Genomic DNA, 25,775 nt, shown 5'->3' with positions numbered 1-25,775 from the left:
AAGTACTGAACAGAGCTGCTTTGCCGAAGTGTTCTCTCCCTGTCCCTATGCTATAGGGCCCTTTTGTTTCTTACTCTTCATTAAACTCTCCAAGGCCATCTCACTGGGATGCTGCAAACCCTCCCTGCAGCACTGTGCCCCTGACAATGAAGGGGGCTTCTATTTGCCATCTCATTCACTTCAACAAAAGCCATCTGTCTTCCCTGAGCATTCCCAAGGAAACATGGCACCAAAATTCAAAGTGTATTAGCTAAGAAATTACCCATGATGGCTCGAAAGCTGTACAGCCTGCTATAAATTAAAATAAACTCAACACCACCACATGTAAAAGGCAGGGCTCGCTGGGTGGCATAAGGGTCATAAGGATAACACAAGGTCCTTAAATGTTAAAATATAGATAAACATATATAAACCACAAGCAAAATGAGAGATCAAATAATTTCCCATTTGAGAATTCCTGTCCCCAACAGGATGATTTATTCTGACTCCCTCACCAGCACTTATTCCCATCCCCTTCCTTCTGAAGCAACTAGATTTGTGATCCATTGCCCTCCAGTACAAGGCAGCTGAGTCTACAGCCAGACACATACAGACATGAAAGTTGTAGCCTTCATGCTGAGGGAAAAAACGTGCTGCTTGTTTTGCAGGGTCTAAAAACAGCCACTTGCCAGTTTCCATCAGCAGAGCACACTTTGGAAGAGCAGCACGTGATGCTTTGAAGGGACACAGCAAATGCCACACAAGTCAACGGCACGTCTGACCCACGTCAGTCAGTTTTCTAGAGGCTTTCCTGGCCCCTAGAAGGTGCCCTTCCACCCCAGGACAGCCTGCTCTGGGCTACCACCCCACCTCCCACTTGAAGGTAAATCTGTAGGCTCATGTCATTCCTAAAAAAGGAAAAAACCTTCTACCAAAAAAGCTGGAGCCATGTTTCCAGCTGAAACCACCCTGGCACACACACTCTGAAGTCACTGAAATAAAGGTAAAGCTCTCAGTTTTACCAGGATTTTGTTCCATGACATCACTGTGTGCAATTATAAACTCACCTCTGTTTCACTCCAGAATGGAGCGCCATCTTAATGCGAAGCTAAGAGGATTACCTGCAGATCTAAGATGATCTCCAAAAGCCACAAGAAGTCCATGCAATGACATTCACAGCATTGTTTGCCTGCTGTCATTGTGCCACAGCCACAGCATTTATTTAGTGTGTGCAATATGGCATACAGCCTGCAAATGCTGAGAAAACCTTCAATAGTGGATGAAAACAAACAATATGAAAGCTTTAAATGAAAACCAGAACACTGTAACAAGGTGGGTTGTTCTGAAGCACAGGTTTCTACCACTAAATCCAAGGAGATGGCCAGGAACTCCCTGGAGATGCAGCTGCTCTGCTGTGCATTCTGCAGCGCATCCCTAAGAAAACACTGGGTTGGAGCCGCCTGGGAAGGTCACGGATTTCAATGTTTCATCACTATTGTCTACATCAAAATCACTTGGCAGAATGATTAAACACAAAAAAAATCTGAATAAGAAAAACCATCAAGTTATGCATGAAAAATGAGATTATGGCATCAGAACGAAGGGCACTGCAAATATGCTGACCAGGAAATCACTTCAAAGTGAACTGTGGTAAATGTGGCTTGGCCCCACTGCTTGGGAAAGATGTATTTTCTATTTACAGTACATATCCATTTTTTTATTGTTTACACTCCATCATTCAGGCTGAAAGGGCAGAGAGAGGTGACAAGTTGGAACAAGCACATCTTGTCTGGCAGAAAAATGAGCCCCTCTGCACATTTCCAAACATGACCACCACCTTATCCTGGACAACTGCAAACACAGGCACACGTCGAAAAACAGGAATTCAAAAATTAAAGCAGCAATTAATCCATGAGAATATGGTCAGGCAGAATAAAAGGTTACTGAAATGGATAAAGTTTAATAATCTTACACTACAGACATGCAGAATGTGACATATGCTGAAATAATAATGTCTCAGAAAGGTAGTGTTTATATTTCCTACACTGATAAGGACCATCAGTGTGCGTGACTTGGACAGCCAGGACTTGACGTGTATCTTATGCCCTAGTAGCAGGCACGGGCTTGGTAGAGTGTTAGGACACAGAGTAGAAACTACTGAAAAAGGTATTTTAGTGGCAAAACCCAAATCATGCCCTGCCTGTGCTGGGCAGCGGAGGGAATGCCAGCTCAGTGAGACCCAACAGAAGGTAGGTAGTCTAAAGATTTTGTTGGTTGTTGCTCCTTGATGCAAACTCTAGCCAGCAATTCCAACCCTGCAGATGCTATCAACACCTCCGGTGGTTGCCACTGCAATGCTGAGCCCAAGGCATGAAAAGAAAGGTATTTTATTTTATCCTTTTTAAATAAAGGCATCAGGCAGCTAGACACAGCAAACATATTTTTACAATGTGCTGACCCTCAATTTAAAACACTAGAAGCAGTATTTATATTTCTGGTGCAAAAAAGCCCCAGCTTCATAAAAAAGTACATAAATGTCTCACTGAGGAGCTGCAGCATTCAGGGGCTCTGCAACCTCCACCCAAGAAGGTCAGAGCCACCTTCTGCTCTAGCGAGAGCCCCAAACCTAATCTAATACTGGAAGAAAACAGTAATTCAGCCTCTTGGGTTTAGTCTACAATCCATTTCTGACTGTATTTCAGTCTCTAAGCCCCAAGGCTCGCACAAGCTGCTGCATCACCAACCCTAACTCTTCATCCAAGTGATTTTAGAGTTACTTTGTCTGTGTGCAGTCACTGCCCAGCTTAGGGCAGAGCCCACTGCATCGTGCTGGCTCAGGACCCCACACCCCGAACTTCCACACCTCCTCCTCAGCTGCTGCGTCCCTCAGACCCCGCAGGCGACTCACGCAGGTCGGAGCAGGGTCCCTTCTGTCGGCAGCTCTCCTGCAGAAGCAGCTCCTCTAGGGAAGCTGTTGAGCCCACCAGAAGGTTCCTCCTGGGACAGAGGATCTCCCCAGGACATGAGGCTCCTCCTGCACCCTCACCCCAGAGGTCCACCCCCTGCTCCTCCTTCCTGCCTGACAGTAGTACAGCTCATGGCATTTGACTGGGCTTTCTCCATTCCACAGGGAGCTGGTTAACCCTTTCCTTGGAAAAACTGCAATGCCAATTTTGCCACCTAAGGAATCCTGGTGCCTTTGCTCCCACTGCTACTACCCCAAATTCAGACAAAAACTGCACACCCTCCGTGCTGGTACCTGATGTTTTTGTCTCCAGCTTTCCCTGCCAGAAAGTTCTGCTTCAAAAATAAATACCCCTTGCAACGACCTTTCAACAGCTTCTCTGCCAGTGCTTGTTCTATGTGATAAACATCATCTCCCACTCTCCGAAGCTGCCAGTATAAAGCCAGTTTTACAAATACAAATTATAATAATTTACCATCTAATCCTGAGCCATGTAAAGGTTACTGCCATAGAAAACAAGTTGGCTCAGGCTGCCATCAGTGTTTAAAAAAATAGCTACTTAAGTCTGCAAATTGAAATATAACATCTAATTGGAATCCCCTGATTAATCATTATTCTTTGCCATCTTGGATATTGCTTTGATAAATGAAGCTTAGGAGCCTTTCAAAGTCTTAACTACCAATATTCCAGATGGCTAAGAGGTGTACACAGAGCTTCTCTGGGTACATGGAGCAATGAAGAGCTCGATGTTCTCCGTGGCTCCAGGTGCACACACACATTCCCAGTAACACCAGCCAACCATGCCGGCCACTCCCACAGTGATATTGGGTACCTCACTGGTCTCACACACATGAGATGAGGCCACAGAGCCTAAAATCAGAAGAGCCTCTTGTAGCCACTCTGAAGTTGTAGAGTCCAAGGAAGTATCCCCTAAGCTGCCCACACTGGTAGCATTCAGGCCATATCTGAAGGACTACATACCAAAACAGAGCCAACATCCCTTGTGCCAAAGGTAATAAACACTGTGATAAAGAACCACAGAGTAACAACATGGAATAACCACGTGGCTCTAGGATCACAGAATCACAGAACAGTTTGGGTTGGAAGGCACCTTAAAGATCATCTGATTGCAACCTCCCTGTAATGGACAGGGACACCTTCCACTAGACCAGGTTGCTCCAAGCCCTGTCCAACCTAGCCTTGAATAACAAGGATAAAGGCAAGGAACTCCCCTGAGCCATCAAACCCATTCCATGTCTCTGAGAAGCTGCAGCATGGTTTTCAGCAAGCCCATGGTACAGAGCATGGTCAGCAGCCAGCAGATCCATGGCTGCACACACTCACCTCCCTGCAATGCCAAGGAAGCTGCTCCAGACACAGGATGAAGATAACTGCACTGCTGAGCAGTTTCTGAGGCCTTTGTGGGCTTTAAAATTATTTCTGAGTGGCTCTGGGTTGAAAGCAATGCTCTAAGAAGAGTTAAACTATCAAGCAGCAGCCCACTGGGCTGTATTTGTGGCTGATGGAGATAAAATCAGTGACAAAGATTACTGAAAATATTTCATGTAGCTGCATCCAGTCAAATACACCCCAAGTGCAGAATTTTAAATTTATGCATAAGCCTGAAACAGGTTTGTGTAACCCAGAGCTCAGACACCTCAACTTCTGCAATGCAGTATACATTCAGCAGTACTGACACCTCATCAAAATATGCTTTTAAACCTCCAAATGACAAGATCCAATACCAATTAAGGACGTGTACTCACACAGGTTACTTTCCGGTAGATTTGAGCAGCATTCTGGCATTCTGAGTAAGGGTATTCTGAGGTAGCCATTTCCAGCATGCACATTCCAAACGCGTAGACATCCACAGACTCATCGTAGTGTTCCTCATACATTTCTGGGGCCATGAATTCTGGTGTACCTACAGGGATGCACAAAGATAATGTTGATTTTTTACAGGAATCTAAACCACAAGCTTTTTCACCTGTAGGAAGCATGCCCAGTACAACTGTGTACAGGTGCATGCGAGATTATTTCACAAGAGCTCAAGCATCCCCCAGGGAGGAAATCCAAGGCCAACGCACGCACTTCCATGCTCATGGCTTGCTGGTAATAATCCAAAGGGGGGAAGCAGGGTGCGGGGGAGGGGGAAGAAAAAGAATGAAAAATTTCAAAAGTAAACAAGAAAATGAGCTATAGCTCATTTCCAGCCAGTGGAAGTGGTGGAATGGTTTCTGGCCGGCTGGAGAGAAGGATGTATACAGGTCTGGGGAGGTGAAAAGCGGAGAAGAACCAAGAACCGTCACTCTTGCTTTTATCAGTGCAAATTTGAATTCTTTTGTTTCCTCCAGAGATACAGAGTAACCACCAGCAGACAGCGCTTTGAAAGCCAGTAGTATCACAAATCACCTACAGAGTCATGCACAAAACATCAAACCTAATTCTGTCACTGGTTTAGTGGGACAAATCAATGAGGCTACTTACAGAATAAGGTCCTACTCAATAGGGATTAGGGCGTCAGGAATCTGATGGAACTGGGTAAATATGAAATGAAGCTCTGGGAGCTGCAGCCTGGGGAAAAGCAGCAACTTCCAACACCTACAACATTTGCACAGCAAACTACTCTGAAAAGGGGGGGCTTATCAAGCAAAACAGAAAACTATTAACACTTGGGTAATTCATTCCAGGAACTGTATCTCATACTGTAATTCATGCTTAGGAGTAATGACTAGTTTATTTCCTTTTTACATGTAGAAAGGATGAAGGAAGAGAGATCAATGCCGTGGTGTGTCAAGGGACAGGAGCAGCAAGCTGCTGGGATGCCAAAAACAGAGTGGCAAGTCTTGGACCATGAGAAAGACCCAGATAAACTCTGCCTGTCCAGCCTCAGCACCCAAACTGCTCCCAGCCCTGGCAGATCCCATCAGTGCTTTGTTATGACATCTCTGATCAGCAGCAAAAGCACAACTGTAATTAAAGTAACATACAATCAGAAAAAATAGTTCTGGCATAGAGAATTCCAGAATGGTTTGGATTGGAAGATACCTTAAAGATCATCTCATCCACCCCCTGCCACAGGCAGGGACACCTTCCACTATCCCAGGGTGCTCCCAGCCCCATCCAACCTGGCCTTGGACACTTCCAGGGATGGGGAAGCCATAGCTTCTCTGGGCACCCTGTGCCAGGGCCTCACCAACCTCACAGTAACATGTTTCTTCCTAATATCTAATCAAAATCTCCCCTTTTCCAGTTAAAAGCCATCACCCAACTCCCTAAAGAAACTGAGGAAGATCCATCCCTGGAAGAGTCCCAGACCAGGCTGGGCGGAGCTTGGAGCAAAGTGGTCTAGTGGAAGGTGTCCCAGCCATGGCAGACAAGACAATCTCTAAGATCCCTTCTAATCCAAACCATTCTAGGGTTCTAGGATTCTCTGACTTGTCCTAAACTTTCTTAATGGCAACAAAAAGGACAACCCTCGAAATTAGAGTCTGCTTTTGCACACACTTCTGAAGTAGACTCAGCCTGACTTGTGAACCAAGCATTTCTGTAAAATTAATTTTGCAAAATTTAGGATTGATCTCTTCCCTTGTCTATGTTCCTTCCACCTCAAAGACACTCATTTGTCCAGCCTTAGCAGATCAGCCAGACCCGTGTCATGGAGGCTCAGCACAGTCCCTCTCCCTCAGCTGTCACCAAGGCAGAGGCTGCTGCTCAGAAAGGGTTAACAGGTGCCACAGGGAATGATTTTGGAGCTGCTGCCTTGCTTTAGAAGGAACACAATTCAGCAGCAGCAGTGAATCTCATGAATTACAGAGCATTTAAAACAAATCTGAAAAAGTGATAGCAATAGTCTAAGAAGCAAATGGAAAATGTGGCACCATTCCAAAACAAGACAAAAATGACATTTTCCCCCATTCGCTGAGGTGGAAAGGAATACCTACAAGCATCGTTCAACATAACAGACCACCTACACGTGAAGCTGTTCAGCATCCACTCAGCTGCTCTTGGCAGGAGGGTTTGCCCTGGCTGGGCTCCTGCAGAGACACTGCAAGGTCAGGCCAGCGCCGGCTCGGACGCAGCGAGGCCGGGCCTGGAGCTCAGCCATGCTGACCTCATCCCTTTGAACCAACGTAAAATTGCAGCTACTAATATGCCTTTAAAGCCACTACCTCTGCAGAGGGTGCAGAATTACTCATCAGCAGTGTTTCCAAGCCTTCTTAATTCTCTCCTTGGAGCAGTACTACTCATGAAAACTGTAAGCTCAGTTTTATTGCCAAAATGAATGCAGCCACTTTGCCAGCATCCTACAGCCCTTCCAGTATCAAATTCCTTTCTGACATGAGTGTATTTTGATGGTGTTCTGTTCACAACTGATTCTACAAAAACCTGTATTAGTATTACTAATATTCTTACCAATATTGGTATTACTGATATTACTCCTTGTATTGGTACTACTGATACTATTCCCAGTATTGGTACTTCTGGAATTATTCCCAATATTGGTATTACTTACATTATTCCCAGTATTGTTATTATTGATACTATTCCATTATGTCCCATGAACAACTGTTATCCTGCAAAAAAAATTATCTCAAGAAATACTGACCCTCAACAGAGAAAAAGACCACCAATCACCAGAAGTTAAAAACTAGAGAAACTTAAATATAAACAAACATGAGGTCACTAAAATCATTGAGGTTAAGCAGACCCACAGCAGCCAAGCATGTACCTGAAATTTCTGTCGTTTTGACTTCACTGATCCTGGGCTCCCTATGCATTAAGGATGATACTTTTGTGCAAGTAAGTGCAAAGAATTAAACAAGAATTATCCGAAAATTTGAGATTTTAAAGTAATTATTTAAGCAAGTATTGCCTGAAAGACCAGGTACTATTTTCATATCTAGTCAGGGACCAGTGGTTGCCGCTATCAGTTTGCCAACTTTTATTGCCTAGAATCTAATTTCCGTTAATACTGTAAGCTGAAATATGCCTGCATGCATGGTAACTCCCCCTCCCCTTCCAGACACATTTCCTCAGGAATTCGCAGCAGCTTCCCAGAACCATCATCTATGGGTCTGAACAAAGGAGATTGGCTACAGAAGCTTGGGTGAAAAAGATAATTGTTTGAGAATTCAGGAAAACATTCCATTTGGACCCAAAACACTTACGTGTAATTTTTACAAGGGAAAATGTCTTCAACAGTCACTTGGAAAATGTTCTCCCAGTTCAAGTAAACCTCAGTTCTAACACTTCTCATATGGGTATTGGATATGGTATATCTGAGAATCATGGAATCACAGAATAGTTTGGGTTGGAAGGGACCTCAAAACCCATCCAGTGCCACCCCCGCCATGGCAGGGACACCTTCCACTATCCCAGGCTGCTCCCAGCCCCAATGTCCAGCCTGGCCTTGGGCACTGCCAGGGATCCAGGGGCAGCCCCAGCTGCTCTGGGCACCCTGTGCCAGGGCCTCCCCACCCTCACAGGGAAGAATTTCTTCCTCGTATCTGCTCTAAACCTGTCCTCCTTCAGTTTAAGGCCACTCCCCCTGTCCTATCACTGCAGGACCCTGCAAAATGTCCCTCTCCTGCCTTCTTGTAGAAGGTGCTGAAAGTAATTGAAGTGAAAAATTCTTTACATTTTGTACCTACTGATATTTTTTTTAGTAACTTGCAGCCTTGGCTTCAGCAGACCCCACCAGGCCAGCGTGGCAGCAGGACCAGTGCTGCAGCCTGTGCCGCAGCACTGGGATATGATGTTCCAGCTCCCCACAATGTCCCCGGAGAGGAGACCAGCACCACAGTCTCAACCTTCAGCATCAGCAGCCAGCCCCACCCCAGCACCACTGGAGGCAGAATGTATCCCAGGGTTTTCCCAGGCTTCCTTGTCAGGAAGGGCACAGGGTATCCTTCCTCTTCCCTGTGCTTTCGATTCTCCCTCCAATCAGGCACTGAGCCTGTTCTCAAAGGACACACAAGCTGCTGAACCCTTGCTGCTCCTAGTGAAGGAGAGGGAGGGATTTGTGGATATCAAGTAATGTTCCATTTAAAGAGCCAAGAAAAGATTTTTTTATCACTGTGATACAGGAGGAAGGAGAAGAGGAAGTTACAGTATCATTACCTACTGATTCCCATTTTTACAGTGGTATAAAGGCAACAGTCCCAAACCCACTTTAACCTCCACTACCAATCTGGAACTTAAAAACCACTAATTCAAAATGGGAAAGGAAGATGTTAAACAGACAGCCACAATACTGATCGAGGGAAGCCAAGGAGAACAGGAGCATTACCTATTACACTTTTGGCAAATGAAGCTCTCTTGAGTGTTGCCAGACCCAAGTCTCCTATTTTCACAGATCCAGTTGGTCCAGTAATAAAAATATTGTCACATTTCAAGTCTCTGTGAATTATTGGTGGAGTTCTTGTGTGCAAGAAAAGAAGACCCTTCAGGATTTGCCGACACCAACTCCGCAGGACTTTAGGTTTCATCACTTTAAATCTCTTCAGATACCTAGAGCACAACATACATAGAAGTGGGAATAAAGGAAGTGAAAACATTTTGTTAGAGATTTGAGGGGTTTAACAGCTGAAACTCCATTATGGATAAAAGCTCCTTATTAGATGCCACAAGAGCAGCACAGAAATATCCCAAAATTGAAAGAAACAGTTCTTTTCAAAGCAGGAATTAGAGCATTCAGTTTTATGGAGGATGATAATAAGCATTTTTGGTGCAAATACAACCAAATATTTTGAAGTCTAATAGCTCAGCAATTCACTGCACGCAGAGAACAGTTTTAGAATATGTTCATATATTCAAATCAGAAGAATACTGAAGTTCAATTTTAGCCACAAGACTTTGACTTTTTTACCATGCACCTGCATTTCTTTCCATTTACCTGAAGCGCTGGTTGGGAGGGGACATTTGGGGAAGATGTAGGGCCTGCTAATGCACTGGCTGAGTAGCACACTGGCTGAGTACTTCTCCCATTGGGGCTGAAAATCTGTTCCAGAATTCATGCCAACTGCTTTATATCAACCTTAACAAGACTGTCAGTATCAGAAGCTATTAATTAATATTGTTTAGGAGATAACCTAGAGCACCTTCAGCTTCTAAGAGATTCTACCATTCAAGTGCTCTTCCATTTGAAGTCCCTAACAAAACATGCAAATACAAGCACAAAACCAAGCACTAAACACACCCTGACAAATCTGAACGTCACAGGCGGAAGATGAAACACCAGAGAACAGCTTCGAGTTGCATAACCGAAACAGGGAAGCAGGCAGAGAGAGATGGAGGCCAAAATTCTGCCTGTCAAATCACTGCAGTTCAAATGCGGGGACAAATGACAGACACCAGAGAATAGCTCCATTTTTTGCTTTTATCTGGAGATGGCTTTTTTCAGCATATGAAAGTAGGATTTTGCTATAAATTTCTGCTGCTATTCTTAGCCCCCTTGCCGGGAGTGCAGTACTTACGTCTTCAGCGTTCCAGAGGTCATCAGCTCGGTAACCAGCACGATGCATCTTTTGCCTTTTGCACAGGATTCCCAGAAGTCATAAAACCTCACAATGTTTGGGTGCTGCAGACCTTTCAACATTTCTGCTTCCTCTTTAAATCTCTGCCTCTCTACTTTTGTGAGTTTTCTGTCCTATAAGCCAAAATGAGACATTATTATTAGTGATGGACAAAAATAAAGGCTCTGCATTGCCAGGGTATTCAGAATTTTAGATTTGTTTTATGCTTGTGTCAAGAGCAATTATAAAATCTTTTATGTAAGAGAGCAGCAGCATGCATGAACTAGGGCACTCGGCCTAAATCCAGCATTGAGAAGACAAAGAGATGCCTGTGCTACGCCATGCTCGTGACAGCACTAATATTTCAGGCACCATGAACACACCCGTGGCATGATGGATCAACCCTCAGCTATTTCTTCATGTTTGGGTGTTCTGAGACTCATTATCCAAGGTATTAATACCCACAGAATGTCATTTCCAGGTACAAATGTTCTCACAGCCAGGACAGCTCCCACTGCCCACAGCTGCTCCTGGGATGCTCTGGCACAGACCACCAGCTGAGGTCCCTGCTCACCACACTGGGCTCTACAGCCCATCCCGTTTACCTCAGGATAAATTAAGACCATATCACCTTCCAAAAATACCCAAACACATCCATTTTTCTATGTGTTTGCTGTTCTGCTTCATTTTACAGACTTTCTCCTTTTTGGTAAAGGAAGTGTTTCCAGCTGTCCTTCAGCTTCTTCCACAGGCCGCATATGCATGGAAATTCTTTAGATTGGAAATGTGAAATGTCATGCTCTACTACTCTGGTTTTCCTAGAGAAATTTCAGGGCATTTGCCATAAGCTCCGGGCTGTGCCGTGACCCTGCCCAGCGTGTGCAGAGCCTCTCTGCCCCTCCCACGGCTCCACAGAAGCTCCAGGGCTGCCTGGACCTCACCAGCACATGGAAACCTCCAACAGGCAGCTCAGACACTCCCTCCGACCTCTTAGGATGACGAAACAGAGCAGCAGGGGAGTTCCACCCCAGTCCCCACAATCGTGCCTGCCTGGTTTGCTCCCCTTGGCCAAAGCGTTGCCCACCCCTGCCCTAGAAATGGAGCTTTTGGGATCTTTAGAAGGTACTCTTACTCAGAGAACCAAACCCTCGCCAATCACCAAGATTATTTAGTTCATATTTTAACCTCAGACATCTTCCTTTTCTCAAGTCACTTAGGCACATCTACAGGAGCTGCACTCCTATGTACACGGAGTGAATTAAGTGGGAACACAGCTGACTTGTAGCCAAGATGCAAAAGGATCAGCCACCGCCATTTCTACAGCTGCCCTCACCCACAACCCCAGACAGCTCAAGATGGGAACGAGAATTCCCACAGCTACAAACAAGTCAGCCTCACACAGAGACTTCGTCAGAGGAAACACAGGCTTGGAACCGTGATGAGGCTCTTGGTGGATGACAAAACCCTGCCACGGTGCTGTGTGTGCCTGGGGGGAGTTTTTCCCCTGGTACTGGGGCTGTTGAGGGGTTTCTCCGTTCCCTTTGCAATCCGTGGAGCAGCATCAGAGCAAAGCCTGCCCAAGCAGCAGCAGCAGCCCTCGGGATGGGCAGTGCAGGGTGCCCTGTGGTGACCAGGCCTGGGTCCCAGGGCAGCCAGGAGCACCCCATGCCCCACAGGGACAGCGGCACACAGAATGCCCACAGCCGAGCCAGGCAGCACCCCTGCTGCTCTGCACCAGCTGCCTTTTCCCTAAAGAAAAAAAACCAGGCTGTCTAACGAGTCAGGCAAGAAGAGCCACAGAATTGCTCTCAAATCCATCACTTCTTCCCTACTGCTGAGTTTCCATCTAATTTAAAACCTGTAGAATAAATCAGACACACTGCTGTTAGGGAGAGGGAGCAAGTCCCTGTGTAAGGCAGGAAGAGCAGAGTGGGAGCTGGCAGAGAAAAGGAAAGGTGGCCACACAGATCCAGCAGATTTGCAAAAACTTTCCAAGTAAAAAAAAGAAAAAAAAGATTACCACAGTCCTTGACTCTCATTTCCAGGTTTCTGAGCACTGTGAGAACTTTTCCACTGCTACTTTATTGGTAACTTTTAAAACTATCCTTCAGCAGACTATATAGACTATATATTCTGTATAGTCTCCATATTATGAGCAAGGGTCATTTTGGCAACTGCAACAAAGTGATTCTGGAAGACAAATGTGTGTTTTATTTGTAATTACAGTAGAATAAAATCCGGATTTTTTTCCTCAGACTGATATCTGAGCATTGTTTTCCAGCTGGAGAGGCAAGGCAAGGGCCAGGACAGAGCTGCCCGGCTGCAGCCTCCACCACGGGAGGGGTCTCTGGTGCCATCAGGGCTCAATCAGCCTCCTCTAAATTCCTCCAGGCTGAACCTGACACGAGTCGCTGGCGAAAACATAAGCTGATTCTAAAAAGGCTTAAGGGTTGAAGTGTTTTCTACTCTGAAGCAGCAGAAACACCTGTTTAACTGCATGACTCACTCAGGGTTTAATCCAAACCCAAGAAACCTTCACTGGGGTCACAGACATTTATTCCCCATCATATAATCCACACAAGGTAAAATGTCCTCATCCCGAAGCTAAGGGTGTAAGCCTGAAACAACCTCCAGGCATTACATTTTAAGATAGAGAACAGGATTGTTTGGAAAGGTCATGACAAAGAAAGGTAAAAATAGACTCATTGAACAGTTTGGGTTGGAAGGGACCCTAAAGATCATCTGATTCCAACTCCCTGCCACAGGCAGGGATACCTTCCACTAGACCAGGTTGCTTCCAGCCCCATACATCCTGGCTTAAATCCACTCAACTGGATTTAAGGCATCCTTTGCATAACTCAAATTTATCAAAATTTGGACGAATAAATTGAGTTTCCAGATTCATCCAAGGAGTCACAATCTCCGTGCTCTCTGATGCAGCAGATGTTTTCAGCTGCTGGACAGGAATCTTGGGGATGCCAAGTTATACACAACAGCCCTGGTCCTCCTTGGTTTCCCACATCTAACAGTGGCATCACAGGGAGTGACAAACCAGTTCAGTGCTCTGTCTGCTACACTGCATTCAGGGCACTACTGCTACCCTGGCCTTCCTCCAGACATGAGCTGGAGGAAAACATTCTTCTCAGTGTGATTCAGGTGATACCAGTATCACTTTGCAGGTACTGACACACTGTCCCTCATTTTAAGACATTCACATCTCTTGGCTTTTTCCCTCCTTGCTGGGACACAGAGTCCAGGCTCCAGAGGTGACATTGTAATTCCATTTCAAAGAACTGAAAGCTGCTCAAGTCCACTACTCAGCAACAAGATAAGATGCAGCCACAGCTGGGCAACCTGTGCCAGGGCCTCACCAACCTCACAGTAACATGTTTGTTCTGTGAGAGTGGGGAGGTGCTGTGGCTGCCCCTGGATCCCTGGCAGTGTCCAAGGCCAGGCTGGACAGGGCTTGGAGCAGCCTGGGACAGTGCAAGGTGTTCCTGCCCATAGCAAGGGGTGGACAAGATGGGATTTAAGGTCTCTTCCAACCCAAACCATTCTGTGATTCCATGAATTTCTGAATAGCACTTTACAGCCTCAATCTCTGTAAATCCCACAACCATTCAAACTGGATTAACATGATGTTTGCCACAGGAAGACAGGATATTCACTTATTTGTATCTATAATCAAAGTTCTGCTAATCCAACACATGTATGTTCTCTGCTTCTCCCTACTCATCACAGGCAGGACAAAAAAAAATGCCTCTCTCTGCTAATATAAAATTTATCCCTTCATTAAGTTCCTTAGTGGGGAACACCAGCAAAGACAGGAATTAGTTAAGAAAATGTGTTAACAAAAGGAAAGGGAAAACTTACAAATTAAATTTCTGGAATGGCACCCAAATTAACAGCAGGAACATGTTCAGTTAGTCATCCCCAAGCATCATTTCCTCCAGGTTGTAACATATGGGCTCTGACTAAGGATCTGAAAATTATACAAGCAGGAGATTGGCTTTCACCTGAGCCTTCAAAAGATTTCCAAGATTAACAAACGAGGTCAAGTTTCTTGCCTAATTCCTTGTGAGGGGCAAACAGATTTGGGAATCAACTCCATTCCCCCCCATGAAGAAAGGGGTTCTTTCAAACAAGACTACACAAATTTTTCACAATCAATGCATAGAACCCTGTAGGAGCAGGGTCTGGAGCACAGCTGTTGCCAACTAAAAGCTGCTTTGTAGTTTCTCAGAATTTTTAAAATATTCTCCTTTTAAAGTCTTGAATTTTCACTAATGTTAAAAAAATTTAAACTACTTTAAACACTTGGATATCTTACCTACTTCCTGGCCTAAGGGCTTCTGTGTCTAGCTAGCCAACAAATACTGTTTTCTTGAGAGTTTTGTTTTGTTTTAAAATTCTTAAATAGCTGCATTTACTGATGGTTATTTAATTTTATCTCATTTTGAACAGATGAAGGCCTGTCTGTAGGGCAAGTAGGAGCATTAGGTCAGCACATGAGGCCAGGGCTCACCTCCGTCACACAGAAGCTCTAACATCCCTGACCCACATCAGTGATGAAGAAAGAAAAACCAGAGGCACTTCTGACCCAGAGACAGAAATCAAATACCTACATCAGCAGAACGAACATCTGTTCAGATCGTTACATTTTCACATCTACATTCCAAGTACGTACTTTTGCTCATGTACCACAGCTACACTTCTAATCAGAGATGGCCTCGAGTACGAAATCAGTCACGGGACCCACTGCCAGCTGTGGAGCTGCCTGTCCATGGATTTACGGACAGGAGCACAGTTCTGCTCCCATGCACCAGCTCTGTGTCTTTAGTGTTATCCTGCCTATGCAATACATGTTTTATAGCATCCAGGACCTTTCATTCCCACACCCTGTACACTCAGTTATAAGCACTTATCACTTGGAGCAATCCTAAAGGATAAAATCCCCTCTCTGTGAACAAACAGCAGATGCCATCAGACAACTTGCAAATCAAGAAAAAAAATTTTACAGCTTCATTCCGTATCAGAATCCAGCCAACATTCCTCTCCACTAAGTCACCCTCAGCGAAGTTACAACCTGCTATTTGTCAGCGGCGCTAGTGAAGCGCAGGGAGATTTCCCGGGGGAACTCATTTTCCAAAGGCATAAAAGCAGTCCTTGTCCCCATGGATACTCACAATTCAGTGAACAGGAGCTATGGAACAGGCTGAGGAAGATTTACTTATTTGCCTGAGTCATTGCTAGAAATCTATGGAAAATTAGGAGTTCAATTCAGACCTTTATGGCTAAATTTGGCAAGGTAGAAAAGGCTGAGCATGCTTTTTTGCTGGATGCAATCATACCTTGTTGTTTTCTAAATTGATTAAGGCACATGTCAAAGCCCTACAGCAGAGTAATGCTGGGATTCACATCTTCTACTGAACTTCAGCAGCTCATCCTGCAAGGGCAGGAAGAATGGGAGTCAATATCCCAAATCTCCAATCCCAACTCAAGCACCACAAAAACACCCAAGAAACCCAACACCACAGACAGAGCATGCTTTTTATAGATGAAAACCTCCCAACAACATGGGCAGAGTGTGTTTTACAGGTGAAAACCTCCCAGCATAACCACACCATGACAACCAATGCTTAAACAAAAGAAGTTCTTTGTCATGAGCAATTGAATTAATTTCAGGTAGCACCTCCTGAACTTCCTTAATTACCAGTGCTTCACAGGCTTCACTTAAGCTTGTGATTGCATATGAAATACCAAAACAGTTCTGACTTGCCTCACAAAACACCTTTTTCAAAGGAAACTCAGAAATCAGTGTGTGAAAAAATCTGGACAAACTGTGACACCAGATCCCCTCTGAAAGGAAAAAGCCCTCACCACAAAAAAACCACTCCAGGCATGTCATGAGAACCTGGTGTTTCAGTATTTTCTGGAATCCCTTCTGAGCCCAACATTCACTGAAGTTTAAGCAGCAATTAATTGTGTTTTAAAAAACAAGCGTTTTGCTTCACCTACTTTCTGTAACCCATAAACGCAGTAACTGGGCAGGAAAATTACCCTCATTCCAGTGCTGGACTTGTCAGCACAGGAGGGATGCTCCAGCCATCCCTTGGAGGCTCAATCCTGGACTGGCTCACAGCAGGAGTGGAGGGAGACATTTCAGTGCTGCTGCCTAAAAAAATCACCTTCAGAGAGGTGGAAAGGGGGGACAAGAGCCAGAGAGATTCCATTGCCTTTGAAGGGCTGTGCTTCCCAGTGTGCTGTGACCATCAAAACCTGTCCCAGCACCAGTCCAGCAGCAGGGACTTGCACGCTGAGAGGAGCTATCCCCTTTGTGCTTCTTCCATCTTACCTCCTTACTCTAGGGCAGTTTTCAAATTAACTTATTTTATAGGTATGAAATCCCCTTAAATTTTCTGGTCTGGTGGAAGGTCATGGGGGTTGGAAGATAATCTCTGAGGTCCCTTCCAACTCAAACCATTCAAGGATTCTGTGACTCTCTTTTCTGTGTGTTTGCTACACAGATACGGTATTTTTCCTAAAGAAGAGAATGCCACCCCTTGCCCACCAGAGACCCTGCCAGAGAAGCTCCTACCACCCTCTGCAGCCTGCCAGGAGGCACCCAAACCATGCTCTGTTATCAAACAGTGTTCAAACATTAATTCTCCCTTGGCCAATGAGCTTCACCAACCAAAATTAACACAGTACAAAGAATTAGCAGAACAAGCAGAGTTTGATTTAGCTTTGCTCTGGCAAATTTAATCTTGAGGTAGCATTCAATCCTGCCTTTCTAACAAGCAAACAGCATTTTCATCCTATTATTGCTACCATTTCCCATCTTGTTATAACCTAGAAATTGCATACTTCAGCCTGTGAAACACCCTTAAATATTCTTACCAGTGAATTAATCATAATTCACCAGCAACCCTAAGCAGGGAACAGGATGCTCAGTTGGTCTGAGATTGTGGTTTAGGAATGGTACTTCCCGGTTTGGTTCCTCCACAGGGACTCTCCAAGCTGCTTTCTCTCACTCCCCTGTTTCCCCCTACCCTCTGTGGCGGGATGAAGAGTAGAAGATGTGTTTTCTGCCTCTCAAATAAAGCCCTTGGACTGTGTTGCATTTGTCAGTGAACCCAAAGTTAGGCAGCCTTACCAGTCCTAGAAGATACCCATGGAACAGCCCCTTCAGACTTTGTAATGGCATCCCCTTAAGGGTGGGTCGTCACAGTCTTCAATTATAGACTAATTAATCTAAATTACACTTATTTTAGGAAACTACCTCAAAGAAGTTCAAATTAGTAAGAAAACCACCACAAACCCACAAGACACCCCAAGATTCCCCACCAAACCAGACATATGGAGTAAACTGTAGGCGAGATTTTCAGAGTTCCTCAAATCATTGCTCCTACACACAGTGAATGTACCTCTAATGTGATCACTCGTCTCACAAAATCACCACGTGTCACATAAAAGCAGCGCTCAAAAGCCATTTCTCACTTGCTTCTGTGCTGAGCCCAGGAGAGCACTGAGCATAGAGATCCTCTTGGTCACAGAACCATAGAATCCCCTGCATTGGGAAGAACCCCTAAGGATCACTGAATCCAACCCCTGCCCTGCACCAGCAACCCCACCCTGGGCACCCCTGGCAGCGCTGCCCGAACGCTCCTGGAGCTCTGGCAGCCTCAGGGCCGTGCCCATTCCCTGGGGAGCCTGGGCAGTGCCCAGCACCCTCTAGGGGAAGAACCTTTCCTGATATCCACCCTAACCCTCCCTGGCCCAGCTCCAGGCTGGTTCACTCAGGTCCTATCAATGATCAGCAGAGGGAAGAGATCAGTGCCTGCCCCCTTTCCTGCTCCTCCGGGGGAAGGTGCAGACCACAATGAGGTCTCTCATCATCACCATTATCATCACCATCATCAGCCTCGCTGGGCAGAGCTGCAGCAGATACCTCCAGCTCCCTGTGCAGGAGAACATCTTGTACCATCCATGTCTTTTATCACCCCAATGACTGCAGCCTTACTGAGCTGGACATATTTTATCTTGCTCCCAGTGAAGAGTTGTCCTGGTGCCAGGCAAGCATGGAAAACTTGCCCACACAGCCTTCAGTTCAACATCTCAGAACTTTTCACACCCTTGTTTCCACAAAACATGTAAGACTGACCAAGTTCATATGTGCCTTTATACAGTCATGCTGGACTTAATTACACTGAGGGATAGGAATGTAAAATAGCTAGAAAACAGAAAAGTGATGTGTCCTTGCACAGATCTTAAATTAAACTCTAAGAGTGGCTTAATGGATCCTGGAGAGAAACTTTCTCAGCTCTTCCCTCACACTGTGGCCTGCTGAGCCTCCTACACCAAGTCATTTAATGCTTCTGTGCCCACGGTTTGCATTTCTAACGCACACAGAAAAAGGATGAGGAGTTCCTCGGTGCACCCTGGAGATCTATGGAAGAGCAGCACCCTAACCAGCAGTATTGAGAGCTCTTCTCATCCCAACCTACTTCTAGTTTTAGCTAGGGACCTTTGGGGGGAAAATACTGGAAAATATTCCTTTAACATAATTTGCTCTTTCTGCTTTTAAAAAGACATCTTTGCAGAGGGCCAGATAATTGCAAATATCCAACTCCCCGGGAAATGTCCAAGACCAGGCAGGACAGGTCTTGGAGTGACCTGGTCTAATGGAAGATCTCCCTGCCTATGGCAAGGGGTGGAACAGGATGAGCTTTAAGGTCCCTTCTAACCCAAACCATCTTGTGATTCCTATAAACACCCGGAAAGTCCTGAGCCTCAGAGGCCCTGAAGCTGCTCCAGGAACACTCTGCTCTGGTTCCAGCCCTGCTCCACAGCATGCAGCACCCAAGAAAGGACCAACTGCTCACTGCTGCTGCTGGAGGTAAAATTCAAAAGAAAAGATGTGTGGGAAGAATATAGCGTGGAGATGAAGGAAAAAGCCAGTAGCCCATTCTTTCTGCTATAACAACTCAAGAGACTGGACAAGCATTCCTTGCAGCAATGCTTGCAAAGCTCTGGGAAAGTGAGGAGAGGGACTTTTCACTGTCACAAAGCCACTCTTCAGATTGGGGTATCCCAGCTCCTAAACATTTAACAGAGCCATGTGTCTGGAGTTTGGAAATGCCTTCCTGGGAACCTTTCTAAGTGCTGAAAGGAGCTGTCACTTCTGGTGCATTCCTAACACCACTTGACAACCTGTTAGGAAACACTCCAAGGCAAATGCTGCACTCCCGGACAGGATACATTCATCGCAGTCTCCCATAATAGGTAGGAATTAAGCTGAAAGCATCACATTGTAACAAAATAGTTCCTTTTTCTTCCTTTTCCCTCCTGCAAAGCTTGACATTCTGTAGCCCTGCTCAAAAGAGTAACGGGAGCTCGTTAACTAAAACACACTAAGAGTTATAAATTGAAGTCCCCATCCCTCGGACAGCAAGGCATGAAAGAGTAACATCAACATGGGTATGTGAGAAACAGATCTGGGCCATTTTCCAAGGAGATTATATGTTTGGGCTGATAAAGATAATAACATTGACATAATAAACTCATATTTCTGCAATGCATTTGCTTCACATTAAGAATTGTAATGAAACAGAAAATATCTGTTTACATAAATTAATTAAAAATTGGGTAAGCAATAAAAATACACATCCTTGAGGATTTTCATGAGGTTTTTTGCAGGGCTCAGGTTTTATGCTAACAAAGTGATTTACATTTTTACAAAGAACTGTGAAAAAAAGCCCATCATTAGTAACAAATGCTACACTTTAGAAAGAATTAGGAGAGTGTTGCAGCATAAAAGTGACAGGTCACAAACAGGGACTGAGCTTCTTGTGTAAACTGCATGTGAGCAGCCCAACGATGCTGGGGCTGGACCATGCCTGGCCGTGGCCTGATCCCAACAGAGCTGGGGAGACCAGCAGAGCCTGAGGTCCCCTCCTGCTGAGGAGGGCACCTCCCAGTGCAGAGAGCATTGTGCCCCTTAGCATGGACCCAGCCTTTAAGGATGGGCTGTGAGAGCCAGTGAAGCATTGGCCCATGCTGTCCATGCCTAAGGAGTTCGGGCTGCACAGTTTATCTGAGAGTGCCAGGGATTACCAGATCCATTGAAGAAACTCTTACAAAGCAAGGCACATAGAGGAGACTCGATCAGACGGCCACAGTGGTACTTTGTGACTTGGAAGTCCGTGAAACCATTCTGTTACAGCCCCAGTTATGTTACCAGACACATGACCTTGGCTACAGGCCCAAAATACTGATTCAAATGGCCATTAACAAATGCAAACAAGAAAGTTCAAACCTTGGCTAGACAGGACCTATGAAAACAAAGTCAGCAGCCCCAAATCCAAACAAACATGAGTGATGCTCAGTGATAGGAGTCCCTGCAGCCCATCATGACAAGAATTTGAAAACTGGATAAGCAAAAGAACCCCAACCAAAACAACCCTCGTCTTGTACTCTCAGATTCCCAACTGGTGGGCACAGACACATTCCTTATGAGTTGGTGTGTTCAAACTCCTCAGTCACAGCTGTTTGGTAATTTAAAATCTGTGGCCGACAGCAGTACGGATTTTATAATGTCATGCAAGAATTATTACATGGACTGTATTTAACAAACAACATCAGACAGAGATGCTACAGAAAGCCCCAAAAATCAGGAAACACTACATATAATTTTCTGAAAGATTTCAAGAACAGAATCACAGAATAGTTTGGGTTGGAAGGGACCTTAAAGATCATCTTGTTCCCCCACCATGAGCAGGATACCTTCCACTATCCCAGGCTGCTCCAAGCCCCAATGTCCAGCCTGGCCTTGGGACACTGCCAGGGATCCAGGGGCAGCCACAGCTGCTCTGGGCACCCTGTGCCAGGGCCTCACAGCAGACAATTCCTCCCCAATATCCCATCTATCCCTGCCCTTTGGTAGTGGGAAGCCATTCCCTGTGTCCTGTCCCTCCAGCCCTTGTCCCAAGTCCCTCTCCAGCTCTCCTTTAGGCCCTGCAAGGGGCTCTGAGATCTCCCTGGAGCCTTCTCCTCTCCAGGGGAACACCCCCAGCTCTCCCAGCCTGGCTCCAGAGCAGAGGGGCTCCAGCCCCGGGAGCAGTCCTGTGGCCTCCTCTGGACTGGCTCCCAAAGCCCCACATCGTTCTCATGTGGAGGCCCCAGAGCTGGGTGCAGTGCTCCAGGTCCCACCAGAGTAGACCAGAGAAACTTCTCCCTCGACCTGCTGGTGATACAGCCCAAGATTCAGATGGCTTAAGAATACTCAAAAGACTTCCAAATGGGAAAACTAGGTTATGGAAAGGTTATGGAAAAGAACTGCCTGGTAGCTTGAGCTTCACACTCAGATTTCATGGAGTAGTGCAAGAAGATAATATTTACAGAGACTATTTACCAAAAAAGGTTTGTTGTATGTTTAATCACATATTGTTTCCTACACTCATAAAACCCAATACTAGTTAGAAAAGCATACAGAAACCTTCCACTCTCTGTTCTCTCTCTCTCTCCCACAAAACACTCAGCTGAGAGGAAGAAAATGCAAAAACTGACTTTACCAACTCCCTTAAGAGGGGATCTATAAAGATGACGTTGCTCTTGGCTGCCTTGGTGTGTACCTATGCAAAGCAAATAAAAAATCCTTCCCATCTGGCTGGTGTTTGACTTCAGGCACACCAACAAGGCACTGTGGAACTGAAGAACCCACCCCCAGAGAAACAGCCCAACAGAAGGATTTGCCCTTCTCTATCAATTTCAGTAAATAAAAGGACTAAAATCTGTTAAAATTAAACAGCTGAAGAAAAAAAACAGTAGTGCAAATACATATCATATTAATTGGAATGAACAGCACTTCATTTGATTGCTTGTATTTGGTTCTTTGGTTTTTTTAAGAAAATTGCATTGCCAGCAAAATGTAGGATTGAAAAACCATTGGTTCAGTGCACCTTAAAATGGTTCCATATTCAATCCATAAATAACACTACTGGTAGTGTTTCTCTGATGATGGATCTCTTTGCTCAGTAAAACTTTTAAAATACATCACAAAAATAGCATCACGAAAAACATGACTAGCAGTTTGGAAAAATGACCTGGGAACTATGCCTAGCTTTCATGTGACTTTAAAAGGCTTTGTAATTATTTTTTTAACTGTACAAAATTCACATACTTCATCTCTCCTTAGAGGCTTTTCTATTAATAAAGACCAATAATTATGCCCATTTAAGATTGCAAAGGCTGGTCTCTCTGAGGTCCCTGTGATTGCACAGAATAAAAGCTTTTTCCTACTGTGAAACAACAGCCTAATTACCAGTGAAAGAGAACCAGCAGTTGGAGTAGGACTTTTTTAATCACCAGCAGTAATGGACGCGCACTGTACAGAATGAAAATCCTGGGACTGTGCTTCCCACAGTCCCCAGGATAAGTGACAGGTGAGTACACGAAAGGCCTTCATCAGTCAACAAGTTATTGTGCAGTCTTGGGGAAAACGGTACTTGTACAGGAAAACAAAGGCGCAGACGTCTGCAGCGTGGGCTGAAACAAAAGCAAGCAGTGCATTAACCACGTTCCACTCGTAACCGCATCACCCTGGGAAAAAAACGCAGGATAGAACCTTGCAGGGAAGTGGTCAAGACAGTTACTGAAATTAAAAGCAAAAGAGATACCCTCAAATGATTCTATTTCCCTCACTCTCAATAGTCACTGTTTCTGTAAGCTGAACTCAGCTTTGCCTTCCCCCCACCCAGCCCCAGCTGCCCCCACGTCCAGCCCGTGGTGCCCACGCTCCTGTGGCAGGGCAGGTCCTCAGCAGCCACAGGTGCAAAACACGAGGGCTAGGCTGAGGATTGTCACACCTCATTTCCTTTTATAATGCGGTGACCCTCCTAGCTGATCAGGGGAAGCCAGCAGACGAAATCTTTCTGGATTTCAGTAATGCTTTCAGTGCTGTCTCGCACAGGATCCCTCTCACTTAGGTAAACTCCCGCTGGTGAAGTGTGTGTTTTGCATTAAATGCTTTTGTTCAGAATCTCTGGAGGGACACTGTCTAGCATCACTGCATGGGCATTCACAGCCTTCCATATTTTCAGCCCTTTAAATTACATATTTAAAATCCCACTTTATCTTTGTATTAATTCTTTTATAGTTTATTTCTTTACACATTTCCTATAGAAATTTCAGCAAGACCTGTATTAATACAAGATACAGCAGAGAGAAAGGATGAATTAATTTAATTTTAGAGTCTAATTCAACTCATCATCAGAAGTGTCTTGTCATCAATTCTCACCCAATAGTTTGCTCAATGCCTTCCACACTCTCCCTTTTTGTATATTGCAGAGGAAATGCAGGTAAGACACCATGATAAATAGCACAAATAAGGCATGAGAATGCCTTAAAAGCTTACATAAGAGGGCAGGGCTGTCTTTAAAACTCACTGACACATTAAAACCCAAGGCCACACCCTCACTTGCCATGGACTGTACCCAAGTGCGAAGCACACACAGGTTTCAGTCCACCTTGAAGTCCAGCTGAAGTCAGGAATAGCAGTTTGTGCTTTTCTTCACAGCTCATGCTGATGTGTAGTTGTGGGGGAGGTACTGAAAAAGTTCAGAAAGCACAGTTTAAATGAAAGGGGGATTTGTTTGTTTTTAAAAAAAAGAAAAAAAAAGAAAAAAATCACAGTGCAATGTGGCAGCTGTTTATCCTCGTGTGCACACTCTCTCAATGGGCTTCACTCCCTGAAAGCTGCCAGGGATTTCTGGGCCTTCACACTCCTTTCCAAACAAAAGCCTTATTACAGATCCTGTGCACTGCCTTAGTGTTCACTTCACATCCACACCAGGATCACTAGGGGTTTCACAGATGCTAATTTTGCCGGGTCACGGTTTTGCAGGAGGAGAGAGATGCAGTGAGGAATGACCAGCAGCCTGAACCCACTTGGGCTGTGCCTTTCCACATGGCTTCCATACAGGTCTATCCCACACAGGCAGAGATGTCAGCCTGAGCCCACCCTGCGAGCGTCATCGCCCAGAACAGGCTGGACTTGCTGTGCATGTACAGTAAACTAACACACCCACACTCGAGAGCTGGGCTGAGCACAGCCTGCCCACTCGCCTCAGATCCCTGCCAATCACGCAGGGAGCCCTCAATTTCCTGGACAATATGTACAGACTCACCGAAAGGAAATGCCCATGGAAATTTGGGCATTTGACAGCTCTACTAGCCTTGCAGGAAGTCTACAGGAGCCCTGTTTTCTTCCTCCTGGTGGTAACCATACCTCCAAGCTCTTCATTCTACAAATCACTACCCTGTCAGTGAGCCACGCAGCACCAGATTGGACACACGACACTTCTGTGACTAAACACCATCTGCTTCGTGTGCCGAAGAGCGATTCCACTCACAGCCAGCCAGCACTGCTCTCCAGAAGACCACCAGTGGAAGTGATTCATGCCATTATTAAATAATACTGTCTGTGTTCTGCTAACAGAAGCACAAGGACCCATTTCTGGTTAAGAAAACACTGTCAAGGTCCACTGGTTTAATTTTATCCTGAAATGGGAGCATATGGAAAATGGTGCCCTAGGGAATGATGGTATTCTCCCTCAACAGATGTTCTTGCCAAAGGAAACATTTGGAAGGAAAGCAGGTGTGATTGATGAGATGGTTCACAACTGTAAACCTTGGCCACAACAGCAACACCATTTCCATTTCATTTCAGGCTATATCAAAAAGAAAGAAAAGCAATTATATTACTGTAACAGAAAGTCAGGATGGGAGGAGGGCAAACACACACTCATTCTGTGTCCTTACAGAAACCATACTGTGTGTTAAAATAATGCCTAGTAAAAACCGTAATAATTGAATAATCTTTCCAATAAAGTGTTATTATTTCACAAAAAGACCCCTTCAACATAATGATACTACAGTAACCAATTTAGAGCTGATTTACCACTACAACAAATCAGATTAGCTCCTCTTTTGTTATTACTACTGTCTCTCTTTACCAGCCTTAAGTTAATAACCAACGATTTCTTCTAGTCTATTTACTTGGTTGCTTCACCAAATACGCACTGAGCCAGGAACAGACCTGCTCTCAAGAGATGAGGTTTTGCGGAAAAACAAGCATTAACCTCAGTGTTTCAGCCACAGCCAAAAATGACACATTAATGCTTCACTGCTTTTGAGATTTTAAGTGTTGCATTTTTCCTCTGCTATGACCAAACCCCACCATGTATGTTCTGACAGTATCCACACTAGCTCAACACTTTCAGATTACGCTGAGCAGAAAGTAGCAAGACATTCAA

The 25,775-nt window shown here is 45.0% G+C and overlaps 1 protein-coding gene across 14 annotated transcripts in view; it reads right to left on the bottom strand.

Annotated features, from left to right (window-relative positions):
* Positions 1 to 25,775, bottom strand: part of WNK2 (WNK lysine deficient protein kinase 2) — a 102,916-nt gene that overhangs the window by 54,348 nt on the left and 22,793 nt on the right. For all 14 annotated transcript variants that reach the window (XM_042026629.1, XM_042026635.1, XM_042026627.1 and 11 more), the window contains exons 2-4: positions 10,423 to 10,595; positions 9,237 to 9,457; positions 4,711 to 4,868 (exon numbers count right to left, since the gene is read on the bottom strand). In XM_042026629.1, coding sequence (XP_041882563.1) covers positions 4,711 to 4,868; positions 9,237 to 9,457; positions 10,423 to 10,595 — 552 coding nt within the window. The remainder of the gene's footprint in view (positions 1 to 4,710; positions 4,869 to 9,236; positions 9,458 to 10,422; positions 10,596 to 25,775) is intronic.

This window comes from Corvus kubaryi, unplaced genomic scaffold (assembly GCF_017639235.1).
Source record: "Corvus kubaryi isolate FWS band 111438036 unplaced genomic scaffold, C.kubaryi_AGA036_p1.0 37285, whole genome shotgun sequence".
Classification (NCBI taxonomy): domain Eukaryota; kingdom Metazoa; phylum Chordata; class Aves; order Passeriformes; family Corvidae; genus Corvus; species Corvus kubaryi.
This window is presented reverse-complemented; position numbering and strand designations above follow the sequence as displayed.